At 43.0% G+C, this 26,126-nt stretch overlaps 1 protein-coding gene and 1 long non-coding RNA gene across 5 annotated transcripts in view; one reads left to right on the top strand and one right to left on the bottom strand.

The window, feature by feature from the left end:
* The window catches only part of AQP9 (aquaporin 9), a 40,464-nt gene extending 16,879 nt beyond the window's left edge, over window positions 1–23,585 (bottom strand). Inside the window, exons 1-3 of one of the 4 annotated variants that reach the window (XM_039491693.1) lie at window positions 23,087–23,221; window positions 14,184–14,203; window positions 3,266–3,392 (exon numbers count right to left, since the gene is read on the bottom strand). In XM_039491693.1, coding sequence (XP_039347627.1) covers window positions 3,266–3,344 — 79 coding nt within the window. In that variant the 5' untranslated portion in view covers window positions 3,345–3,392; window positions 14,184–14,203; window positions 23,087–23,221. The other 3 variants (XM_039491691.1, XM_039491690.1, XM_039491692.1) reach the window with 3 other exon arrangements.
* Window positions 1–26,126, top strand: part of LOC120373354 — a 75,807-nt gene that overhangs the window by 30,595 nt on the left and 19,086 nt on the right. The window contains exon 2 of the long non-coding RNA XR_005585506.1: window positions 4,336–4,435. This is a non-coding gene — a long non-coding RNA (uncharacterized LOC120373354). The remainder of the gene's footprint in view (window positions 1–4,335; window positions 4,436–26,126) is intronic.

The raw sequence follows: 26,126 nt of genomic DNA, 5'->3' as shown, positions 1-26,126 counted from the left end.
GAACTGAGCCTTCCTTGGCATAAAGTAAAATCACCTCAGACTGCTTAGGTGTGCTGACTAGAGGCTATCTGGAATTGAGATCACCACTGAATAGACACACCCTTACCCTTCACTGGTGAGTAGACGCACTCTACCCCTCACCGTACCCTTACCCCTCACCACACTCCTATGCTGAGTTCAGGAGGGTGTGTGGCCAGAGAGCTGCTGTGGTGACCCTGTGTAAGCAGAGGGACCTATTTTTAAATATTTAGGAAGTGCTCGGATGCATTTGTGACAGGGACCATGTAAGTACCTAGATATTTAGAAAGGATGAGATTTCTCCAATAGCTGAGTTGACTGTAACAACTTCATTATCAAAATCTGAATTGTGTTGTTTATTACGTCATGTATTATCGACTTCCCTCAACACCTTTTAATCCGCATTGGGGAAAAGCATTGAATGCCTCTGTAAACCTCATTATAGCTGGATGTGCAGTAGATGCTTAAGAAATGCATATTTCTAGTTACAGTAATATGTAGACCAAGATATTCTAAAATGTAAATATGATGAACTTGGATTTTGCTCCAATATAGAATATGCCATGTGGTAACTTCCAGGTAAAGCCACATTCAGAGATATATTGAGACAAGAAAAATGGTGGCCATTGTCTTTGATAAAATGTATATAAGAAAGTGACCTTTGTCAAAGGATAGCAATGGAGAAAGGTTTTCTCTCTGCTATTTCCATGTTTACTTGCACTGTGTTATCATCTTGTGAAACATAAGCACCTATGACACGTGAACAGATAAACACAGATAACAAGTAGGATAAAGACCTCCCTTGTATCCTTTCCAAAACTGTCCCTTGTATCCTTTCCAAAACTGTCATCAGTCTAGAATGAATTCTGAACTCCTCTAATGCTTTATCATAGAGCTAATAGATGGATGGGAGCTTATTTAACAATCCTTCATGCGAATTTCATATGTCCTTGTCTTATCTTTCTTTTTCCTTGCTCTGTCTGAAATGAACAATTTTCTTTTCTTTCAACAATCCCACACCTGTGCTTAGCGAGTATATGCAGGGGAGATGATTATAACCTGGAAAAGGAGCTCATTAGAAATGGCTGATAAAATTAGATCTGCAATGGGCTACTCTACTGGATGGATTTGCCACTGACTTGGGAGAGACTCAAGATTCTTGGTCTTTGAGCCACCTACTGCTCCTTCAAATGATGAAATAGCAGCACTGACAGGCTTTGAAAAATGTCATTTCCATTCTAATTCAGCCAGAAGGATGGGGAAGCATCAACAGTGAAATGAGGAAAAAATGTGGGATGGGGAATTCTCAGGGCATTGACAGGGATGTAGACAGCCCCAGAATGGTGGGAAAAAGGGATATTCCCTTAAAATGGCATCTAGAAGAAAGCTCAAATTATCCAGACCTTTAACCTTATGATACAGGGAGTTAGAATTTCTTAAAGTACCAATGCAAAGGATGTCAGCAGCACTTAGCCATGGGAATGCAGGATTCCAGTGAACCAGAGGGTTTATTAATGAGGCTATGTGGAAACGGATATTCTACAACATATACAACTAATTAGATGTTGGGTTGTCACATCCTATTGACACATCTGCTCTTTCCCAGAGAAAATTTGCTGCATGCAGAATCCCTTCTCAAAGGAAAAGCTTTGCAACCTTGCCACAGCTGAGCCCCATATATTTTAGGCAGGTCCAGATGAATATCCTTTAAAGGTACAAAAAGTGAGATGTGCTTTCCAGGTTATTTTCATAGTGCTGCATTGGAAGACCTAACCTAACTGTATCCACATCACAAGCAACAGCTGTAGTTAATCCTTGCTCAGATTAGAACAGCATTCCTGACATACTGTACTACCAAATTAAGCTTGTGTGATACTATTGAATCACACTTATCTGTCTGAGGGAAGGTAATGAGATCTGGCTGTTTCACAATACACTGAACCACTTCTTGGTATGAACCTAGAAACATCCTCTCAGTCGGTTATCTCAATGTATTGTCTGCGTAAAAACACACTAGAGAGGAGAAAACAAACAGTTGCAGCAATTCCTTCCAAGGCAACTAGATTTACATGCTTATTGCTAGGCTGAACTGCCCCTCTTATCAGCGGTCACAGTTTCCTCAACCGAAACTAGAGGGCAAGGGAACCCTTTAACTTTAACCCTGGCAATCTCCTCTTCACTTGCAATTAATTTTGCTTAAGTTATAAACAAAAAATGCAAGCTTCCCTTTTAGGTGCGAGAGCTAACTCAAAATAAACACTAGAGCTGAAAGCAGGTATACAAACGCTCCCAGGATCAATTTGGTCAGAGCCAAATGGGAGGGTATAAGTGTGCTACATGTCAGTACTGTAATGAGTTACCTCAGTGATAGGCACATTAGAGATGCCCGGATGGATTCACTGATTTGATTTATATATAGACAAGTGGAAAGGTAGACAGAGAAACAAAGGGAAAGTCTCACAGTACAAGAAGAGAATTATTATGGGTTTGCATGTTATTCCCGGATTATGAAGAACATCTGGCATGTTTAAACCTTTTCCTTGAATCCCTTCATCTTTTATTGATTTCTGTAATGCCTGATTCTTAAAAGTGACCAAGCTGACGTTATTTTACAAATCGGGGGAGTGGGGGAGGCACGGAGGGAGAGGAGAAAGGCACTTGCTACTTTACTGACCTGAGACCTCGATCTGTAGTCTGGCTCAGCTCCCCTTGCTGCAGACATGGGGAAGGGGATGGCAAAGGTGTATGTATGTCACCTTTATACACCCCTGATCCTAGGGCTGGCTAGTGATGCCAGTTAGAGCAACTTCAGGGTCACTCTAACTTGTACCCAGCTGGGAATCATTGTAGTAGCTGGGCATTGCTGGACTTTAGCAGCTTTTCCTGGCCATTACCCTAACATGGCTCCTATGCTGTCCAGGGAGCCCTCTCTGCTGAGGAAACCTCAGGGCAGTGGCTTAGCTGGCTTCTGACCTGGTGCAAAGCACTTATTGTAAGGACCAGGATCCCTAGGGGCCTTAGTGTTACGTGTTTAAATCCAGAATGGAGACTGGTGGCTGAATTTATGAAATGCTGAAAAAGGAAAGTGTGGGGAGGGATGGGGTTAATGGGAGATCTGATCTATTCTCTGCTATAATGGTACAGACAGCAACTTGAAGTTGCTAAATGTGTAACTGATAAGAATACCGTGAAACTGGACTATATATAAATCTGTGGTATGAATGCTTCACACAAAAAAATGACTTACCAGACACGCCCCCAGACACATACACTGCCATGGTGACTGCCATTGCAAATCCAACGGATACTGTTACCGTTCCACCCATGGCCCCTCGGCTAAGGACGGCTTGGGCAACAGACCCACATCCAAGCACCTGTAGTTCAGAAGGGGAAGGTAAAACATGAGCATGCTGGCACCAAGCTGTAAACTGGATAGTTGGTAACGGCTGCTTGCTGCCTTAATGGCAGGGGAAACGTGTTAGTGAAGAAATGCAAGTGTTTGAAATCAATGGCATGTGGACAACCAGTATTTCAATTGTGCTGGGTATTGGTTTTCATCTCCCTCAATTCAGTGGCAGAAAGCGTGGCTTGTTGTGGGTAGCAATTCTATCCACCACTGTCCTATATCAGTGGTCGACAACCTTTCAGTAGTGGTATGCCAGTAATACACGTTACATTTATTCTCCTCTAATTTAGGGTTTCGCGTGCCAGTAATACACGTTAACGTTTTTAGATGGTCTCTTTCTATAAGTCTATAATATATAACTAAATTTTTGTTGTATGCAAAGTAAATAAGGTTTTTAAAACATTTAAGAAGCTTCATTTACAATTAAATTAAAATGCAGAGCCCCCCCCGGACGGGTGGCCAGAACCCAGGCGGTGTGAGTGCCACTGAAAATCAGCTCACGTGCCGCCTTCAGCACATGTGCCATAGGTTGCTTACCCCTGCCTTATATTGTAACAGAGAAGGATCTGGTATTCATGGAATAAAAATGAACTTCTAGGTTGGAAGACAAAGTGCTATGACAATGTTACATTTCTCTTTTTGCTTCATTAAAAGGCAGCAAACCTAGCTCTTGCCTCCTAGCTCTATACTTATGTTGGATATACATAGAATTTTATATGGTCTCTCCCATGAAAATACTTTTGAGCTCCGTTGGTGAAATTCAGCCCAGCGCGGAGCCTGCACTAGAGCCTGAGGGCTGAGTGTCACTGGAAAGGAACACACCTTCGGGTGCACCAGCCTCACAAAATTCAGCTTGATTTATTGGGTAAAACATGTTCAAGTTTATATATTTATTTTGACTTTTCTTTCAGACTAAATCCTTTTAATGCTGCCCTTTCTGAAGTCCAACTCCCAAAACAAACAAGTCCACTCCAGTGGCTGGATGCTGATTGGGGAAGATCATTCTGTCTGGTAAGATTTCAGTTCCAATAGGTTATTATAAACAATGAGAAAACGATGATAAAAAATGGTGACATATATCCCAACAGTTTCTTAGCATGCAACTTTGTTTTGAAACTCTGGATTACACTGTTCAACTAGCAGGTAAAAGAGCAATCTTTGCAGATTTTATTGTGTGCTTAAATAATGCTGTCTTGAGATCAGACAACACTCTGTCTGAATGTGAATTGCTAGAATATCATGTAAAAATATATAAAATGCCAAGTGTCCATAAAATGGACAGGGCAGTACAGAGGAGAAGAGGTTGGAACAATTGGAAAGATCCAGAATTACATAAAGGAAGGTCAGAAACAAGAATGAAAGACCAGGACTAATTACATTGTGGGCCTAGTTGGAAGGAGACAAGCTGGAGCAAGTTCTGGAGAAAACAGCCAAATAGATCTACCTGTTTTCTGTTGCCCTGTGCAAACAGCCTGTAAAATAAATAATTAAACATGCTCACTAATGAATGTCTATTTCCTTTACCACTTATCTCTACCTTTTCAAAAGTGCTCAGCACCCAACTGCTCCTATTGAGAGCAAAGGGGAGTTGCTGTGTACTGAGCGTTTTGAAAATCTGCCCACTTGTGAATATTTTATTTTAGCACTGTTCTTGGATGTGTGGACAAACGGAAACACTCCACATGAGTGCTTCATTGTCTCTGCATTCTCCACATGGCACATCATTAAAATGAGCGTTCTCCATCAGTTCACACGGGGGCATTCTCACTAGGTTAATGAATTTACATTTTACGCTGGTTCTCATCAAGGTCCCAGTTCAGCAAAGCACTTAGGCCTGGTCTACACTAGGACTTTAATTCGAATTTAGCAGCGTTAATTCGAACTAACCTCTCAACCGTCCACACCAGGAAGCCATTTAATTCGAACTAGAGGGCTCTTTAGTTCGAATTTGGTACTCCACCCCGACAGGTGGAGTAACGCTAAATTCGACATGGCTAGCTCAAATTAGGCTAGGTGTGGATGCAAATCGAACTTAGTAGCTCCGGGGGCTATCCCACAGTGCACTACTCTGTTGACGCTCTGGACAGCAGTCCGAGCTTGGATTCTCTGACCAGCCACACAGGAAATGACCCGGGAAAATTTGAATTCATTTTCCTGTCTGGGCACTTTGAATCTGACGTCCTGGCTGGACATCGGGGCGAGCTCCGCAGCACCTGCAACGATGCAGAGCTCTCCAGCAGAGGAGTTCATGTTATCTGTGAATAGAAAGAGGGACCCAGCATAGACTGACTGGGAACTCTTCGATCTGATCGGTGTGTGGGGCGAGGAGTCTGTGCTTTCGGAGCTGCGCTCCAAAAAAGGGAATGCGAAGACCTACGAGAAGGTCTCCAAAGCCATGAGAGACAGAAAATAATCAGGAGGAGGGGCGGCCGGAGACGTGAATACTGTCACTGCACCACAGCACAGTGCTCAAGTACCCAAAAGCTCTCATACCCTACATTTGCCGAAGTCCTTCACTTCCAGACTCACAGTAGTCCCAATCCCAGTCCCATCCCCTACCTGTCTACTTAATTAATAAAAATGCTTTGCTGTTAATTACTGTTTCCGTTATGTTTTTTCAAAGAAGACTGTGTTTGAATGGGGGGCGTGGGGAAGGGGGTGGTTAATTGCATAGGACAGTCACCTTTCCCAGGGTACAGACACGGGGGCAGGATCAGCAGCGGGTCACACACACGGTGCAGTCAGTAAGCACCCTGGTCGGTTTTTGGAGGTGGTTTCCAGGATCTGTGTGGGCGGGGGAGATGTGACTTTGCAGGGGGGGAGGGCGGTTACAGATCTTATACAGTGGTCCTTGTCCTGGACCGCTGAGTCACGCAGCTGAGGAATCTGTATCCGTCCTCCTCCACCACAAGGTCACATATCCGCCCGCACACAGAATTCCATAAAGAGGGATGGCAGGCTCCGTTGAAAGAAGCATTCCGGCACTGCGGACCGCTCTAGGAGCAGGAGCCTGTCATTCCTTGAGTTTAGAGGCGGTCTTTACATCACCGCACACCCTACCCAGCACAGCCTGCGTCCCAGTTTCAACCCTTTCACGAAAAGTCATGAATAAAGAAACCTTTGTTAAGTAATAATGGGACATGTACCGGTATTTTATTTTTACACGTGTGCTGGAAGTGGGGGTAACGGGGTGAACGGGGTATGTAACCGAAGAGGAGAGTCAACAGTAACTGGGTAAAGAAACAGGGGCAGGTTCAGCTTCTCTGTAAAGAAACTGAACAGTCACAGGTCACGCTGCTCGCTGGTATTTGAAGAGTTCCTTGTCGCTGTCCCAGGCGCCTGTATAGGGCTTCATGAGCAAGTGCATTAGCGGGCAGGCTGGGTCCCCGAGGATGACTATAGGCATCTGCACATCCACAACAGTTATTTCGTGGTCCGGGAAGAAACTACCTTCCTGCAGGCGTCTGAGCAGCCCACAGTTCCTGAAAACACACGCATCATGAACCTTGCCCGGCCACCCGACGTTGATGTTTGTAAAACGTCCCCTATGGTCCCCCAGTGCTTGCAGCACCATTGAAAAGTAGCCCAATTTCTCAGCAGCTGAATGTGGAAGAGGTGGACGATAAAGTGCGAGGAGGAGAAAACGGCGATGATCGCAGCGGGCTCCATGCTTGCAGTGCTGTGGCGTCCGCGCTGTCACTGACCAGAAAAGTGCACAAACAGATTGCCCGCAGGCGCTTTCAAGGAGGGAAGGAGGGAGGTTGTGATTGACGGTTCAATGACGACACTTACCCAAAACCACCCTCGACACATTTCTCCCCCCAGCAGGCATTGGGGGCTCTACCCAGCATTCCAATGGGCAGCGGGGACTGCGGGAACTGTGGGATAGCTTCCCACAGTGCACCGCTTCCAAAGTCGACGCTGGCCCCGTGAATGTGGACTCAGAAATTCAAATTAGTGTATTTAGTATGGATACACAAATTCGACTTCATAAGGTCGAATCCACAAATTCGAACTAAGTTGATTCGAAATAGTCTTGTAGTGTAGACAAGGCCTGAGACAGATTAAGTCCATCCCAAGTCAGCAAAGCACTAAAGCTTATGCTTAGCTTTAGGCACATGCTCAAGTCCCACATTAAACCGCTAGGGAAGATTGTAAATGTCACAAAAGGCAGTTAGGCACCCAGCTCTCACCGCAAGTCAGTTTGTGCCTTTGAAAATCTCCTTTAAGCACATTCCAAAATGTAAGCACACACTTACGTGCTTTGCTGACTAGGGATCCACAGCTGAACTGGGGCCTGGGGCCCTAGAATGGGTGGTTATCAACAGCCTGAACACTTCCATTTCCATGTCCATCTGTATCTAGAGGCTAAGGCTCATTGGATAGTAGCATGTGCCTCAGGAGCCAGACTGCAGTCTGACTCACTCCTTGTTAGGGTGTGAGTGGGATTATCTTGAGCAATGTTAATTACGCTGGTGATTCACGTTCATGTGCATATTCGTTTTCTACCTGTCCATATGTATGGGATTCTAATTTTTCTTGCTCCTCATGAACGATCACTTTCTTATCTTTACTTAAAAGTGATTCCAAGTTAGCCAGTGCTAATCACCTCTCTTCAATCACTGGTGTAATGTTATTGGGAGCCACCAGATGGCTGCATTGCAGATGGTCTTGCTAACTCTGTTTATCTGAATGTATATACATTAGTTCTTGGAGAAGTGAGTATTGTGAGAGGGAAGCAAATTTTTTGCACAAGCTAAGCAGAGCAGCAGTAAAAGCCTATTTTGCCTTAGGCCTACTCTAAACTACAAAAGGTTTGTTGGTATAGCTATCAGGCAAACCCTCCTAGTATAGGTGTAGTTTATACCAGCAAAAAAAGTTCTTCTTCCAGCATAGCTTGTACAGGTTCCCCAAGTGAAATCACATTTATGCTGGTATAACTGCATCTACACTAGGGCTTTTGCTATTTTAGAAGTGTTGTTGCCAAAAAAAATCACACCCTGATATTACTATACCCGTAAAAAGCCTTTGGCCTGGCTTCTCTGTCCCGACTGCATCATCTACACAGGTGTGGCTGTTGCTTATAGGTTATATGCTCACTCACAAACAAACAAAGCATTATGTAGTGCCAAAGCATTACAGTTGTCAGGATATTTTATAGATAGGGTTGTTGTGTTAGAAAGCAGTAGTATAGGCTATGGCACTGTATCTTGTGAAGCAGTCCGACAAATTCCATGCTTCAGTCTGCTTTATGCTATACTAGGAGTGGAACACTTCTGTAAATGTATATTCTCTCTTGTGCTTTAAGGATGATATACTTAATGATTAGACACTCACAACAAAACCCAAAACAAAATGCATTTTTAATTGTTTTCAAATCTGACTAGTTTTCTTGTCTTTAGCTACAGCCTGGCTCGTTCAGGCTCATACGCCTGAACTGAAGCAGCTCGAGACTTTTAGACCACAAGACTGGTGTAATGGAATAGTTGATGGGACCAGAGCTGGTAGAGGATGAGTAAAGCATTGTGCTCTGCAGATACCTCATTCTTCAGACTTCGTAGAGGGGATATCTGAGAAATTGTGCCAGGCAAGTCCTAGTGAATGACACAGCTTAGAAGTGTAACAAAAAGTTCCCAGTATTGCTATGGTACCTATGTACTTTTCTGCAGGTACAGTTTGCACTCAGATTTTGTGCTCAGTCAGTTGGTATCCCTCACGTGAATGGCTGGGCACAAGTTTTGCAGGCTCAAAAAAGAGACCACCTTCTTGAAAATGTGACCCAGTGTATGTGTGTGAGAGAAAGACAACTGGGGTGTGGAAGATGAGGGAAGGCAGGGAGTGCCAAATTCTGTCTTTTCTAAATATGTAGCGATGCCCTGGGCCAAGTTTTCAGCTCTAGCCCCTCTGTTTTTGTGCTTGCAGCTAACTGCACCCACAGAAGCAGGCACAGAAACTAAAATTTGCACATGTAGCTAAGGCGCTCAATGCCTTGCCCAGTGCGTATGTGTAATGCTTGCCCATGCGCAGTGAACGAGTACTGTCTATCGCGGGCACAGGCAATTATATGCATACCAGGAGCTAAGCTTGCAAGTACTGCAAATACTGCCTCATAATATAATTACATACGCAGCAATTTAATATCTTGGTAATCTCCACTAGTCTGAACTGAAACTGGACTGGATCATCGCATTGTAACTCAATATTTGAAGTTTCTAGGCCAAGTTCAGCTACACCCATGCAATCTCCCTGTTTGAAACAATTGAAATCAGTGGGGGTTGCCTGAGCGTAATTGAGGGCAGATACCTTTATCTTATCTTGTGCTGCCAAGTTCTCATCTCCTCAGCATTTGTCTGCAGCCTCTGCTGCTTAAATTTGCCCCTGTAGCTTCAGGGCTGACTCTTTTTGTCCCAAAACAAATAAGATTACTGTTGTCACAACATGTAGTTTGGCTGGGTGTGGGATGAGTGTCTGCACATTCTCTGCTAGAAGAGCTTGCTTTTCAGACATGGAAGCTTTTCCTTTGTCTTGGGTAATATGACAAACATCAGGGGAAGGAGAACAACTGGGCTCCTTTGAGCATAATATTCTTGTTGCTCCCTGGCACCTTGTAGAACTTTCCCAGACATTGGGGAGACTGAGAGCATACTGACTTCATCTGTGTGATAGTCAGGATTTCTGTGTGATAGTCAGGATTTCTGCAAAGATGTATCTAATAATAGCATTTTTGGTATGAAAAAGGGTTTTCCGAAAGGTCTACGTCCAGAACTATAGGGAATATATTTTCTATAGAGGCTACAGTGTCTGAGTCCTTTTAAAGTGCAAAACTTATAGAGTATATATAAGAATGGTATCTCTTTATTCAACAGAGTTGCTTCTTGTGTATTCAGAGCCATATCTACTTCCTGTAGTGCCAAAACTAAGTTTATTGCTTTATACCGCTGTTAGCTGCAAAGAGCCAACACAGTTTAGACAATGAGCTGCATTCTTTTGCATCTTGCGCATCATCATCAGAACTGTGCACTAAGCTCAGTCAGTTACACTTGTGCAAGCCTACAATGGAGTGGCACAGGTGTTGCTGAGGGCAGAATATGATCTCCAGAATCTTTACAACTGCTGATATTGTACAAAAAGGAAAGAACTCAGCACAAACTCAGGCTGATCCAGAGGTGGCAGTTACAAAACCCATCTTTTAACTTGTCCATGAAGCACTCTTAATCTGTAAGTAATTGAAAAATAATAGCACCTGTTTTAGTCACTTTTCAGAGGACAGCCACACTTTGACACGCACGTTTGCTTGCTCCAAGGATCACTCTAATGCAGTAGAACTTTCAGTGCAGATTTTTCTGCCCCTTTCTGACACCAGATGCACCTTCCTACCTTTCTCTGCAACCCCCTGGTAGGCATTTTCTGTTGGTAGGCAACATGCCTTCTCCCTCTTTCTTAGGCAAGGTGGACCTCTTTAATATTTGTCTGGATTATTTTACAGCTGCATCCGGTTCTTTGAGGCTGAGATGCCCCAGAATGCAATGCAGTACAATAGGCTAAAAATCCTATTATCCCATGAGAGAGAGTCCTTACTGTATCCTAGCGTCATCCATTCTGAGTCTGTGGAAGCAGAAAGATTGTCATGGGAACCTGTTGGGAGCTTGGAGGACCATCTCTAAGGGAAAGCTGTCTGACATGACATCCTTAAGGCAATAGCCATATTTCCTCCTGGCTGTTTGGGACTTTGCAGGATGTAGGATTCCAGAAATTCCATCAGATGGGCAGATGAAATGGCTGCAAACTGCCCTCTGCTGGGTTGTGGTGGCAAACATGTCTAACCTGTTGCAAGGGACAACAGTATAGGCGGTCACAGCTGAGGTTTGCCCACCAGGGATTGGAGTTGCCTGGCAGGAGTTGAAGCAATCGCAAGGCCAGGTCCCGAAAACAAGAGTCAGGGTCAGAGTCAAGCTATGGTCAGAGACTGGAGATCAGAGATAGTACCAGGTTAGAATCGAGAGGCAGAGATCAGGGTTGAAGTCAGGCTGGAGTCAGAGATGACGATCAGGCGAAGTCTGGTGTTCCAGCAGGCCAAAATCTGTGTGGCTGCCCCAACAACTTCCTGGGGCTAAGTAGGAATACTTGGCCAATCAGAGGGCCACAAGGTACAGTCATTCTGGGTTTCTTGGGCAGTGCTTTTTGCGGCACCTACTCTGCACAGTGCTCCCTAGCTGTGTCTCCGCATGGCCTCCCAGTGCCACTGTGGGACTATCAGCTGCCCTGGGCTCTGCAGACCTGTGTTCTAGTCCCTGGGTCCTAACACCAGTGCAGCCCATAAAGTGGTGTCACTGACCTGGGAGCGGGTATAGCTAGGTTCTCAGGTGATGTGCTAATTTGTGGGTGCCTTTGACAGTCTCTGCCAGCTGGGTTCTGGTGGAGTGCTCTGTGGAAACTGAGGGTATGTCTAGGCTAGAAATGCGACTTCAGTAGCACTATAGTGTAGGCACTTACTACAGTGATGGAAGGGGTTTTTCTGTCACTGAGTTAAATTCACCTCTCCAAGAGGCAGTAGCAGGTTGATGGAAGAATTCTTCCACTCACCTAGCCATGTCTATACTGGGACTTAGGTCAGCCTAACTATGTCTCTCAGGAGAGTGAATTTTTCATGCCCCTGAGCAACTTAGCTAGGTCCACCTAACTTTCCAGTGTTGAACAGCCCTGAAGCTGTCCCTGACCTGTGGACGCCTCAAGGAAGAGGGGCAGTGAGAACACCAACAGCCCTTCCCACGGGTTAATTCTGCTACCCTCTTCCATGGGGCATAATAGGCCTTGCTCGTGCTGCAGGGTGTGATCTGCACCTTCTTGTCTTAAGGGTGGAATCTATTCCAGAGCTTCATTTTCTAAAATGAATGCAGACAAAGGAACAGTGGACATTTCCGATCTGCTCAAACATTTGACGCATGGAAATCTAGTCAATTAAAGAAAACTCAAAGGAACATAGCTGTAATGCAATTCAAACAACTAAATTTTTTTTAAACCCTAACACTTCCCTGTCCCTCCCACACACCCCTAAAAAATACCCCAAACAGGTTTTTTTTATTCTGAAATGGGAGGAGAGTCAGAAAATCCACTAGGGTCTTTTGTATTGCTGTCAAGCATGCATGAAAGTTGCTTTGCTCAGCTACTGCGGTGACAGACAGCAGTATAATCGAAAGAAAGAAAGAACTTACAGGTTCTACCTCTGCCTGTTTGTAAAACCACAAAAATTGGCAGGGGGACAATCACATTTTCCTAATTGAAAAAAAGATTATTTTTCCCTATTGCTATATGAAGGATCTTCACAAGGAAGGGAAACTGGCTAAATACCTGATTCTACGGGGGAAACAGTGAAATTGATCATACGCAAATTGCTGTCAAATACACAAAGTAAAACTGAAAATGTAAAGAATATTTTTCTGTGATCTTCTTCAGTTACGGGAATCTTAGGTGGTGGTGTTAATAATACTAGCTAAGCTGTTTTCAGACAGAGAGACAATTATCAGGTCGATGGTATCCCCTTGAAAGTTTTTTTCTTTGTCTGTTTTATAGTGCTCTTTCATTTACAATCCATGTACTTGCAAAATCAGCTTTGCTTAAATCGTTATTTCCCATTTGATTTCCTGATTAGTTCTTTTTATAATAAACTGTAAGATCTTTGGGAGTAGGGACCATCTTTTTGCTGTGTGTTTGTACAGAACGTAGCACGATGGAGCCTAGTCCTTAACTGGAGCTCCTCAGCACTATCGCAATTCAAACCATAACAACAATAGAGGCATGTTTTAAAACAGCTAGTATGTAGGGTCAGAGCTCTGGAAGAATTCAGGGCACAGGATTTTTATGAAACTTTTTTATCCTTTCTGGAAAGTCTTCAGCAAAAAGGACTCCTCATCTCCATCTTTTCCAATGTCTCCAGTGTGTTGGCTGATATCATTTCTAATTTTCATGGTGCAATAAAAACATAGTCTACTAGTAAAAAAAAAAATCATGTAACTACTTTAAAACCACATGGCTCTTTATGATTAGTTATATATTTAGTTTTGTCCTGCTATTGCAATTTAATCAAACTTGGAGCAATAAGAGTGCCATATCCATTCTTTTGGAGATCTCCTGGGACACAATCAATAGCCTTTCAGGCTCAAATGGATTTCCCTTCATTTGTTTTCACTATCCAATAAAATAAGGTTTGGAATTAAAGCTGATCATTTAGGTAATTAAATAGTATGGACATAAACCCTAAAATGATTATCATTTTGAAAATGTTTCTTTTTAATGGCAAAAAACATTACTACTAGGAGACAGTGATATACTGTAAATTTCATAGGCTCTGGCAGAAATGAGTACATTTAAGCTTTAAAACACATGAAGATCTGGTTCAAATTGCTCTTTGTAAAATAAAACATATATATGAGAAATATTGAGCTATAGACCCTACTTCATTTTTTAAAGTAGTGTTTTAAATGTTTGATTATTGTTCTTGCATGTGCTATAGAGGAGGAATAAACTGTTAAATTGCCCGGGGAAACTGGAAAGGTCTGTGCTTTCTCATATTTTACTAATTTAATATTGCCCTCTTCAGCCCTGGATACTGAAATGCTTTTCTGTCCTAAACTAGGCAAGACAACCAGTTTGAACCAATTTCTTCAGTGAAAATTATTTTCAGGTTCTCACTGGGTTTTAGAAATCCAGGAGAGGGTCAGAAAGGAAAACACTCTGAAGGAGTTCAAGTTGTAGACCCTACCTTGCAGGAGTGGAGGGTGTCTGCTTCAAACGGGGGTTGGGATGCAGAGAAAAGAGAAGGAGGGAAGAATTACTTTTTAGCTTCTTGAGAAGAACTAGAATATATTAATTTGGTGTTTCCTTGTAAGTCTCATAATTTATTCTTGTACTGAGAGGTGTCTGTCTCTTTTCCTTCCTGCACCGACTTACAAACGTAAAAGCTTAAAAAAAGTAAAAGCATGTTTAACCACAGCAATGCTGACTGGGAAGTCGTATCACCCAGGCAGTAGTGTCTGCAGGTGTTGTGCCTGCATAGGACAGAAGCTGGCCTGATGGCTCCTGGGAGAGTGGTACCTGAAAAGTCCAGTATGTACTTCCTCCAGGTGCTGGCAAATGAATGGGAATGCAGGACCTTGGTCATGCTCCCACATGTAAAGTCACACCCCATGCTGGGTGTACAATGCCGTTAGTCAATGGCCCTCAGCTGGTTAAACTTTGTTTTCATTCAAAATTAGGATAAATTTTGTAAGTTTAATTTTTTTGAAATGTTAATAGAACAGTGTGACATGCTAGGTGAGTTAATCTCTTATAGGACCAACTTTTGTTGGTGGAAGGGACAAGCTCTTCCTTAGGTCTGAAGAAGGTAACCAGAGTGCCTAAACTAAACAGAAGGTGGAATAGATTGTTAAGTATAGGGGGTTCACACCTGCTGTAGAAGACCACAGTGGGCAATTACGGGCAGCAGGCAATAGGGTATGTTACAAATTGTTGTAATGAGCCAAGATAAGTGCACTTGTTAAATCTATGGTTTTTAGCATCCAGCAGAGTTATGAATTTAAGTTCCCTGGCTCTTCTTTTGAGGGTGTTGTGCAGTCACAGTTTCAGGACAACTGCACCTATTTTCTCCCTCTTTCGTCCACCCCGACACTCCTTGCTGTCACTTCTTCTGGGTGGAGATTTGTGCCTCACTCCCTTCTGAGTGGGGTTTTTAAGGCAGTTCCCTGATTTACAGTGTGATACCCCCAACAAGTCAATCTGCTTAAACAGGCCAGTGGCTGTGCTTTGCTTTCTCTCCAAAGGCTATGACCAGTGTATTGCCCGCAGGTGTAAGTTACCACACTGCTTCTTCTAAGCAAGCACATTTTTTCTTAAGGTAAAAGCATTAGAGAGAGAACATATCAAAGCAATAGACGTTCCTACATGCACGCTAAAAGGCTTACTAGAAGTCATTGCCTTCTCCAAACAAGGGGTCTGGTAGGTTTTAGTCCTTCACAACCAACAACTGGGTTTCCCCCATGGTTACATCTTAGATCCAGAACCAGAACAAAAACTAGGCAGATCAGCCTATTTCTTTATAGTGCTCAGGCCTTTGAGCTTGGCCTGCTGTAACAGGTAATCAGCAGACAATGATTCTCTCCTGGAGCTGGGGAATTTGCATTAACCTTTCCCTAGGGACTCCCCAGAAAATCCACTTATTGTTCCAGAAGTCCACACTTGTCTGGCATATTTTCAATATAGTCTTTTTTAGAACTGCCAGGTCTGGTATCTGCCACTCATCCCTAGAGAGGTTCCATACGACCCCAGCCCACAATAATACATAAATTAAACATAATAAGGTTTTTCAAGAATATTGCAGGAAATTGCCATATCAGTCATAAACCATTTTGGGGATGGCTTAGAAATTAACTTTGCCATTATACAAGAGAATGAACTAGAAGTCTCACAATAATTTCTTCTAACCTAAACGATTCTATGATTTTAACAATCAGAGCGTACTGAAGGCAAAAGAGTGTAAACTCTCTGTATAGTGAAAAGTTAATTTCTTGTCTCTCATTATATGTTCCAGGTTCTTGTAACAGTTTGGAAATTTTATTAGTTTAACTTCATTTTATTTATTTTTATTTTCTTAATGGTCCAAATTTCCAAAAGAGCAGTGTCCAAATTTGCGCCTGCAAAATTTGCACCCACATTTTGCACCTACGGTTGAATTGTGGATGTAGTTTTGATTATTCTGCAATCAGGCTGGGAGAGGCTAAAGTACTCAGCAATGTGCATGCAGTTCAGTGCCAGTTTTGCTGGCAAAAGTTATATCTGCACAAAGGACTCTGGGCCTCTGTCCTTTGAAAATGTATCCCAGTTTACTTATTGGTACCTCTGTGTTAATCAACAGAAGCCAATGAGATGGGGCTGCTGGTATTTCAAAGATGAACTGAATTCTCTTTTAAAACCTTTGCACAGTACAGAATGTTTGCAGCACCTGAAATTAAAATGTCATGAACTGGAAAGCCTGACTACCACAATTTTGCACTTTGGGTAACAGGAAACACAAAGGATTTCCTGTAACTTTTTAAAAAATTATTTGCTGTGAAAAACATTTTAGGTTTGAAAAACATTAGCTCGCCTTACTTCCAGTTCTTCCACTCCACTGCTAACCATTCAGCTCACTTCGAAAGAAAAACTACAGTGAGATATGAACTGCTGTTTGGAGCAAAAACCTAATTTTGATAAAAGTACAATTATGGCCAGAAAAGTGACTATGCAAAAATATCCCCCTCACTCAACACAATCTGGTGCCTGTGTGTTGGGCTGACTGTCCTCTTTAGTGACAAAAGTAAGCAATGTTTTTATTACGTTTGACTTCTGTTTGCAAGCAGGTTCAATACATTTGAGAGAGAGAAGGATTATTATTTGGCTTGCAGGTCATCAGTAGAATTGCCAACAAAATTCTAGATTCAGAATCTATGTTACTGGTAAGTTTGCAGGAGCCAGAAAACTTTCTGACCCCCAGGTTGAATTTGTGGCATTGGCAGATAGAAAAAAAAACTCAGACATTTTTACTTGTAAAACGCTCTGGAAGTTCAGGACCAAACTGTGTCAAGTTCATGAGTGATGATTATTGTGTTATTTGTACTACAGTATTGCCAGAGGCCCTGCTACATAGAACTCTGTGACGTTGTAGAGCCACTTTTCAGAGTATTACCATACCCCAGCCCAACAATGCATAGAACGTTGTTATAAAGGGTGTTGCCATAGTAAATGATCTTTCATTTATAACCGCTTTTTTCTCACTCATGACTAACCCATCCTACTTCAAATCCCTTCTAACTAACCATTCACGTGATGCCTTCTGGAAATTGTCAATTGATAGCTGGTAGCTAGGTGGCTATTACAGGCCACTGATATCAGGGGCGGCTCTAGCCATTTCGCCGCCCCAAGCACGGCGGTACGCCACGGGGGGCGCTCTGCCGGTCGCCGGTCCCGCGGCTCCGGTGGACCTCCCGCAGGCGTGCCTGCGGATGCTCCACCGAAGCCACGGGACCAGCGGACCCTTCGCAGGCACGTCTGCGGGAGGTCCACCGGAGCTGCCTGCCGCCCTCCCGGCGACCGGCAGAGCGCACCCCGCGGCATGCCGCCCCAAGCACGCACTTGGCGTGCTGGGGCCTGGAGCCGCCCCTGACTGATATCTATTTAATGTATATCTTATAATACACAAAAATGACTGAATCCTCTCATTCTATAAATAGATATTCTAACCTCTCTTCAAACTTTGGATTTTTGATCATGACAAAACTTAAATCGTCTTTGTTTTTAAAAATATAAAATTTGTAAGTCCTTATTCCATAATGTAGGCTAAACACATCTTTCATTTAATAAACAGAAGTAAATAATCAAGATTTAAACTGGCTATTATCCAATCAACACCACTTTATAAGGACTTCAAATATGGCTTTGCTACTGTGGATCTGCAATACAGTAACATTCTTAATGTGCACTGAAGTTCGTGAGGAGTATGGAAGAAGAAAAATATGAAGTCAGCTAAATTATAATGGATTTATTGACTTGACTGTGACTTGACCAGCAGTCAGTGATTGATTTGTAGCTTTTTCAGGTAGGAATAAAGCAAGATGTGGTATTTTGGTGCAAACCCCAAAAGGAGTTTATTTACAATAGGAACCAGAAAAAAAAAAGTGGCGAGTACAATAATGAAGTGCTTGCAGTTTGAAAACAAGACAAAAGATATTGATGACCACAAGATAAATAGGCATTCAGTCATTAGTCAAACAACCGCTGCTACCTTCCCTCAGCCTGTGGCAGCATCTTCCCTCAGCCTGTGGCAGCTGGTGTATCGGATCTCCACAGACCGCAGTCTTTATGCACACAACAAACACCCATCCGTTTCAATGGGAGTTACAAAGGAGGCCTTGCAACTTCAACCACAGACTAAAGCTGTGCAGAAGGACAGCAGCCATCCTAAGTCTTCAGCTCTTCCCCCTTCAAGGTCAAGTTTACGGGTTTACCTGCACTGCATTTGGGGTGTGTGATTGCAGCATTTTGCAACATACATACCCAAGCTAACTTTAATCTAGCTAGTGCGGGTACCAACAGTACTGAAGCCACAGTAGCATGGACTTCAGTGCAGACTAGTTGCTTGAATAATTACCTAAGGTTCTGGACAGGCTTGAATGGCCTGTGTTGAAGTCTGTCCAGCTGCAGCTTCACTGGTCAGGTACCCACACTAGCTAGGTTAAAGCTAGCTTGGGTATATATGTTGCAATGACACACCCCAGTTACAGTGTAGATGTACCATGAAACATATACAACATCATCTCCAACTATAACACACAGTGAAATGTTCTCCATAATCAGTAGGAGGCCACAGGCAAACAACACACAATCTATTTGTAGAGGGAGCCTGCACAACTGCCACCCACTTGCCCTGATATTGCAAGTGGAAGCTTGTGCTCTACTTTAGCAAGTTAACAGGCCCTGCCCTGACCTGCCTGTTGGACTCCGGAGTTATTTGCTCCATAGCCAGTTTTCTGGGAAATTGCTTTCAACAAGAACATTCTCTCGAGAGTGAAAATGGAACAGAAAATACACTAAGTTCATGGAACAAGCGAGGGAAGTAACTCTTTTGGAGCATTTCGCTGCTCCAGTTCAGTTGAGCTACACTGGTGTGAACTGGAGTAAGTCTGACTTTACACTGGAGCAGCACATCACCACCACCTTGGTTCCTGTGTAGCTGCATTGGTGTAAGCTACCCTGATGCAAGACACCCTTTCACAGACATGGCTTTAGAAAAGGGTAAGAAAACAGCAGGGAAAAAAATATATGTAGAAAGAAGGTTTAAACAAGAGAGAGGCAGACTAGCCCTACGTAGACCCCTAATGAGAGATCAGCTGGAAATCATGTAACTCACCGCTCTGCTCTATTGCTTCTCTGCTCTGTTGTGCCACTGTTCCTGTGCCGTCTCTCCCACTATCCCCATGGAACTCTGGGAGGATATGTGCCACAGGCCCCACAGCATGAGGGCTGCAGGCAGCTGCAGGAGCCCCGTCAATGTGGCTCCAGTGGAGTCTCACTGCCAGGAAGCTGTCTGTCTGTGGGAGGTTGGTGTGGGGCAGGGGTTGGGTGCATGCATGTGTGTGGGAGACCCAGATGCAACACGGAAACCTAAGGAAGGTCCCTGGGATTTGGGGGCAAAACGCACAGCCTGTTTTGGAGGGGTGCAAACCCCACCATAATGAGAACGGGGCCAAATGTCAGCCAGAACTGGAACGATCTGGTCCATACTGTAGTTTCCATATCCTGGGTGTGCAAAAATCACATGAAACTGCACCTGCTGTGAAGAAAACAGGTGTCTCTATTTTTATATATGTGCTGCAAATGCTGCAGACATACCATAACTGGGTGGGTTAAAGATAGACTTTTATCTTTAAAAATGTATTTAAACTACACAATGAGACTTTAGATGTTATGTGTAATGCCACCAACACAAGTGTAAAAACGGGGAAATGAACAGTTCAGATATCAGCAAACCATTTGCCAGCAGAAATCTTTGGCATAATGCACGTTCCTCGTAGCACACATTTGCCTGTGCTGCTAATATAGAAACTGCACTAGTCCAAGTTTGTTTCTTAGAAATTACACACGAGGCCTGACGTTCCTGCCTTGATTAAGTGTAACGTTTTCACTGCCTGTGTATGGTCGAACCACTCTAATCCTGGTCCTAGAGCATAACTAGAGCAGCTATTCTGTGTGCTGGGGAACACTTTGGAAACTGGTGGTGAAAGCAGAGGGGTCTAAAACTGGAGTAGGCTACACAGCAGCATCTATGACCCATTTTATATAGGGGGCCATGGCCGTTGACCTATATGCCATCAAATCCACCTATGCCAGTGGCTTCCTATGGATTTGTGGTGTGCCGTGAACCCCTCTGAAGCCAGGCTCTGGCACAGGGTGTGTGAGTAGCTAGCTCTGTGTGGCATCCTCAAGGCCTGTCCTCAATGGATCCACATCAGTTCTACTGTAGGTGGAACCCTCCGCAACCCTGGTGGAAGGGCAGGTTTTGTCCCATAACCAATTGCTACTTTACCAATATCCTGAAACAAATCCTATAAGGCTTTCACACTTAATTTTTCAGAGTTTGAAAATAATATTCCAGGTTTGAGTGAACTTTTCAAACATGGTAATGTAAGAACGCATTTTGTGTGTGTGTGTGTGTGTGTGTGTGTGTGTGTGTGTGTTGGCAGCGGGAGGGGGGCTACATCTTCTTAGGGTCAGTGGGGTTGGAATCCTGAGGTTAGTAATAACACATGCAGTCTTCCACTTCTAGGAGAAATAAATGACTGGCCAAATTATTATCTTTTTAATTTTTATTATTCCATTAAACCCAAATTTGGTAATTGCAATTATTTTTAGAAAATTTGAAAAGTCATTGCAATATGTGGCCTATGGGAAATCAATAGGCGGTATTAGCCCATTTCTAGGTGGATATAGTAGCCATGTCCTACAAGCAAACCTCACAACTGGCATTAGTTGTGCCTCCAGAGAGGCTCTGGTGAATAGACCAGCTGAACTGTCTGACTCTCACTCTAGAATAGGATTAAGGCATGTCAGTGGGACAGTGTGGGGAAGCTCTTACTTCTGCAGTCCACCTTGACGCTGGTCTGCTCTTCGTGGATTTCTGTCTCCAGAGTTGTCAGTCATGCCCCTTTCACCAGCTCAAAATTAAATTGGTTTTAATATTTTTTTTTAAAAGAAGTGAATCATGAGGTGAGAGATGCTATTGGCAGTGGGATCCCATTAAATCGTGAGGTAAGTAACTGCAGAAAAGGGAGCGCCTTGTTACAATAACCCTGTACTGTAGTTTACTTCAGAAAATCCTGTGCATTCAAAACATCAGCCTAGTTTCTTAGCAGCTTGCTGATTGCTCAATTATTCAATTGTCTATTTGTAGGTCTTTTCAGCATTATTCAAGGCTGAAACAACTTTAAACAAAAAAAGAGAAAGTAGGTTGTGAAATTTAGTCATGTTGCCAACCCTAGGATTATGTAGTTTGGTTTCCCTGTTATACTATAATACAGACTGTACGGTTGCATTTCCTTCCACTCTTGCATGGCAGAACATTAAATAATAGCATCTGCACTATAATATATTTTCTTTACTTACATTTTGATTAATGGGTGGGGAGGATCATGTGTTTAAGACATAGGACTGGATGTCAAGTGATCTGGGTTATATTCACAGCTCTGCCACAGACTTCCTGGGTGCCTCATATAACCTCTGTAATCACACTTCCTAATATGTAAAATATTTTCCTTCCTTATTGGGTTATTGTGAAACTTAATTGATTCTTGTTGGTAAAATGCTTTGAGATTCTTGCATCTGAGTACCTTGCTATAACACTGTATAGATGTTTTAGAAAATTGCAAAGTAGGATTGTTACTGTCAAGCCTGTGCTAAGAGTTGGTTGAAGTATGATAAAGAATGTCATTTTCAACACTTACATAACTATTGGGAGTCTTCTAGAAGATGGCATACTTTAAATCTAATTGACACGATTACAGACAAAAAAAATACACCTTTCCATGCTAGTATTATGCCTGTATTTAGTTTGGGGTCTTGGTAGGTTTTTTTTGTTTGTTTGTTTTCTGATGCAGTTTCACCTTGATAAAATACTTAGCAAAACCACAAGACAGTTGAATTCCATCTACAAGGAAGGATGGGGGATTAGCACTAGTATTCTAATCCCAGATAATCCTCTTTGGTAAATCGGTGACCTGCTTTCCCCCATCTATAAAAAAGAATAATACCAAACTCACTAAGGATTAGTCAGTGTTTGGAAAGCACAATATAATCATTATTTTATGGCTATTAGAATATTACTAACATGTCAGTGTGTCTTTGTAAATCAAATCTACATTGTGTGTCTAATTTCTAATATGCAAAGATCCCAGGAAACTTTTTGAACAAGAAGTAAAGAGGAAAACATTTTCCTGTTGTGAATAAATAATGGAGGGGTCTAATATTTACCTGAAATGGAAAATAGTTGCAGGTTACAGCAAATGTAACAGTGTAAAAGCCACAAACAAAATGTGATAAGCTTTAAAATCCCTGAGGATTCAGCAGTGCAACCGCTATTACATTCACTAGGAATCACAGGATTAAATCTGTGTAACACAGTGAAAAGATACCTAGTCTGAGATCTGTTATCCCCTATATGCGCAATATGGTTCATTAGTCAATGCAAATAGAACTTGTGCATGAGAACTGAGAAATTCCTGATTTTAAAAAAAAAATAGAAAAGCAGGATTATTGAAGTCTATTGTTCACATCTGCACATTTTTCAGAAGTTGGAAAGTCACTAAAAACCTAGTCAGCTATCAAATGAAACTTTTAAGAGACAATTGTAAAGTATATTCAACAAATATTCTAGTGTCTATATTTGTCATGCATATTTATTTCAAGTGACTGAAGTAATAACAAACTTACCATTAATAGAAGCAATTCATTTACTGCTGTGCACTATTTGTCAGTCAGTGACCCAATCTACTTGTAGAGACAAGGAAAAGCAACACGTCCCCTTACAAATACTGTCCATCATTCAATTAGTGGGAAGGAAGGAAAGTAGCTGAAACTTACTATCATGACAAATGTTCCCAGGAATTCTGACAGGGCTTCTTTTATAAAGCTGTTCTTCAAGGCAAATTTCTCCTTGAATGTTCTTTTGCTTTGCCCGTTCATTTTTTTGGTTCCTCTTGTTGCTCTGTAATGCCAGTTATGCTCCAACACGGACCCCTCAAATTTGCTTTGTAATCATCCCTGCTTCAGCTGAACTTTGACACTTTTACTTATACATTGAAATATGAGATTTTGACATCTGTGCAGCCAGTGAAATCATCTGACTGTGCAGGCATTGACTGGATCCCCTCAGCGTGACCTGATGATTCGTCATAAGTTTTCCATCCTGTGCGATATCTGAGTTTGCTGGCTTCTATTTATATTAGCAGAACTAGATAATACTGGAAACCTCACAATCAGAAGCTGATGAACTTTTTTTCTTCTAATTCCACACAGGATGGATTAATCATTGTCTTTCCCCCAAGGTTACCTTTTACCAAGGTAAACTTTTGTGTGTTTAATTCCCCAAAAGATGAGAAGGAGAGAGATTATAAAAACTGCCAAATATGGAAGCAAGCCCTTGGTTTTGCTCCCGGATGGGATTAAAGTTACACAGTTGTTGGCCATTTGAAACCTTTCTGCAAAGGAGGCTGTGCCAGTGAGTGAGTGAGTGCTTGCCAAAGAAATGTGCTCTAGCCTTTGTTTATTTTTTTTTTCAAAAAGGCACATTCTGTACAGTTCAGAGCGATTTCAGTGCCTATTGAAGAATGCTGCTTTAGACGTGCTGTGATTTTGTATATCCACGGGCTGAATAGTAATACACTTCTTCGGCTAAATACCTTAACTCTCTAGTGATGAGAGAGCCCTGTTAATGAGAGAGCAATGAGGCAGAATAATGTAAATGCCTCTAATGAAATCTGCTTCTGTCCAGTGGCTTTCTACAGTGTGATATAGTCTGGTGAGGCACTGAAAAAGAGTGTATGCCTCTAAAATGTTTAGCTTAATTGTAGTCCCTATGTTGAAGTAAAACTGACTAGGGTCTTGATCCTGCAAGGTATTCAGGACCTTATTTCTCACTGACTTGAAAGAGAGCTGAAGGTTCTGAGCACCCTACAGGATCAGGCCCGGTGTGGAATAATATTTCTACAGTGAAACACTCATCTACTTTTCTTTAAAAAGCTATTAGCATCTTGGTTGTTCCTATCAGATGTGTCACTGACTCAGCTGACACATTGATTGATTGACTTGAACAAGTTGACACATTGCTTCATCCATTGGCTTTGTTTGTATTAAATACAGGAATACCCGGAGCCTAATCCTGGTAGGTGACTTCATGATGAGTTGGGGATGAATAGGGTCTGGTGCTGTGTCTACACATGGGGGCTTTTTGCTCCCTGGTATATATTTGCACTTCATTTAGGCCTGGTCTACACTATGCGTTTAAACCGAATTTAGCAGCGTTAAACCGATTTAACCCTGCACCCGTCCACACAACGAGGCCCTTTATATCGATATAAAGGGCTCTTTAAACCGATTTCTGTACTCCTCCCCGACGAGAGGAGTAGCGCTGAAATCGGTATTGCCATGTCGGATTAGGGTTAGTGTGGCCGCAAATCGACGGTATTGGCCTCCGGGCGGTATCCCACAGTGCACCATTGTGACCGCTCTGGAAAGCAATCTGAACTCAGATGCACTGGCCAGGTTGACAGGAAAAGCCCCGCGAACTTTTGAATTTCATTTCCTGTTTGCTCAGCGTGGAGCTCTCATCAGCACGGGTGGCTATGCAGTTCCAAATCCAAAAAGACCTCCAGCATGGACCATACGGGAGATACTGGATCTGATCGCTGTATGGGGAGACAAATCTGTTCTGTCAGAGCTCCGTTACAGAAGACGAAATGTCAGCAGGATCCAGTACACATACGGTGACAGTGACAAAAGGCAAAACAGGCTCCATGGTTGCCATGCTATGGCGTCTGCCAGAGCAATCCAGGGAAAAAGGGCGTGAAATGATTGTCTGCCATTGCTTTCACGGAGGAAGGATTGAGTGACGACATTTACCCAGAATCACCCGCAACACTGTTTTTACCCCATCATGCATTGGGATCTCAACCCAGAATTCCAATGAGGGGGGAGACTGCGGGAACTATGGGATAGCTACGGGATAGCTACCCACAGTGCAACGCTCTGGAAATCGACGCTAGCCTCGGTACATGGACGCACACCACCAAATTAATGTGCTTAGTGTGGCCACGTGCACTCGACTTTATACAATCTGTTTTACAAAACCGGTTTATGTAAAATTGGAATAATCCCATAGTGTAGACATACCCTTAGACACCTGTGGCTGGCCTGTGTCAGCTGACTCAGGCTCACGTGGCTTGGCTAAGGGGCTGTTTAACTGTGATGTAGACTTTTGGTCTCAAGCCCAATCTCTAGGATGTTCGGGGGGGAGGGTCCCAGAGCTCAGGTTCCAGCCTAAGTCTGAATGTCTAACCTGCAATGAAAGACCCCTTAGCCTGAACCAGCTGAATTGGGCCTGCCATGGGTTTTTAATTGCAGTGTAGGCATACCCACAGTTCCCGGTGGGCTGCAGTTCCACTGGTGGGTTAGATGCCCCAGTGGTAAAGATGTCTAAGCCTTGTTTATGCTATTCCTGTCTCCAGCCATGCTGCACCCATGGGGTGTTAGGTGTCTGTGTATTAGGTGCTAGTGTAAATAAGGCTATGTAGAAGGCAGCAGCACCTAGCAGCATCAGGAATGTAGAGCCTGACCTAAAGCCGACTAAAATCAGTGGGAATTCCCATTCCCAGGAACGTCAGTGGGTTTTGGATCTGGCCCATTCAGAAGAAGGGTCTGATTCTGCAGGACCAGGGTAAGGGTAAAATTCACTTTCTCACTCAGGAGTCTTCTACTCCATTTGCTTCAACTGAGTCATTCCAGAGATCACTCTGGTTCGGTGCAACTTTGGAGTGTAATGTGACTATAGCCCAATTTATTACATTTTGGGAGACACCTTTGCACCACTGCCTCACAAAGCTACATGTTCAGGATATTAGTTATT

This window comes from Mauremys reevesii, linkage group 10 (assembly GCF_016161935.1).
Source record: "Mauremys reevesii isolate NIE-2019 linkage group 10, ASM1616193v1, whole genome shotgun sequence".
Taxonomy (NCBI): domain Eukaryota; kingdom Metazoa; phylum Chordata; order Testudines; family Geoemydidae; genus Mauremys; species Mauremys reevesii.
The sequence above is the reverse complement of the archived record's forward strand: the minus strand, read 5'-3'. Positions and strand labels throughout refer to the sequence as shown.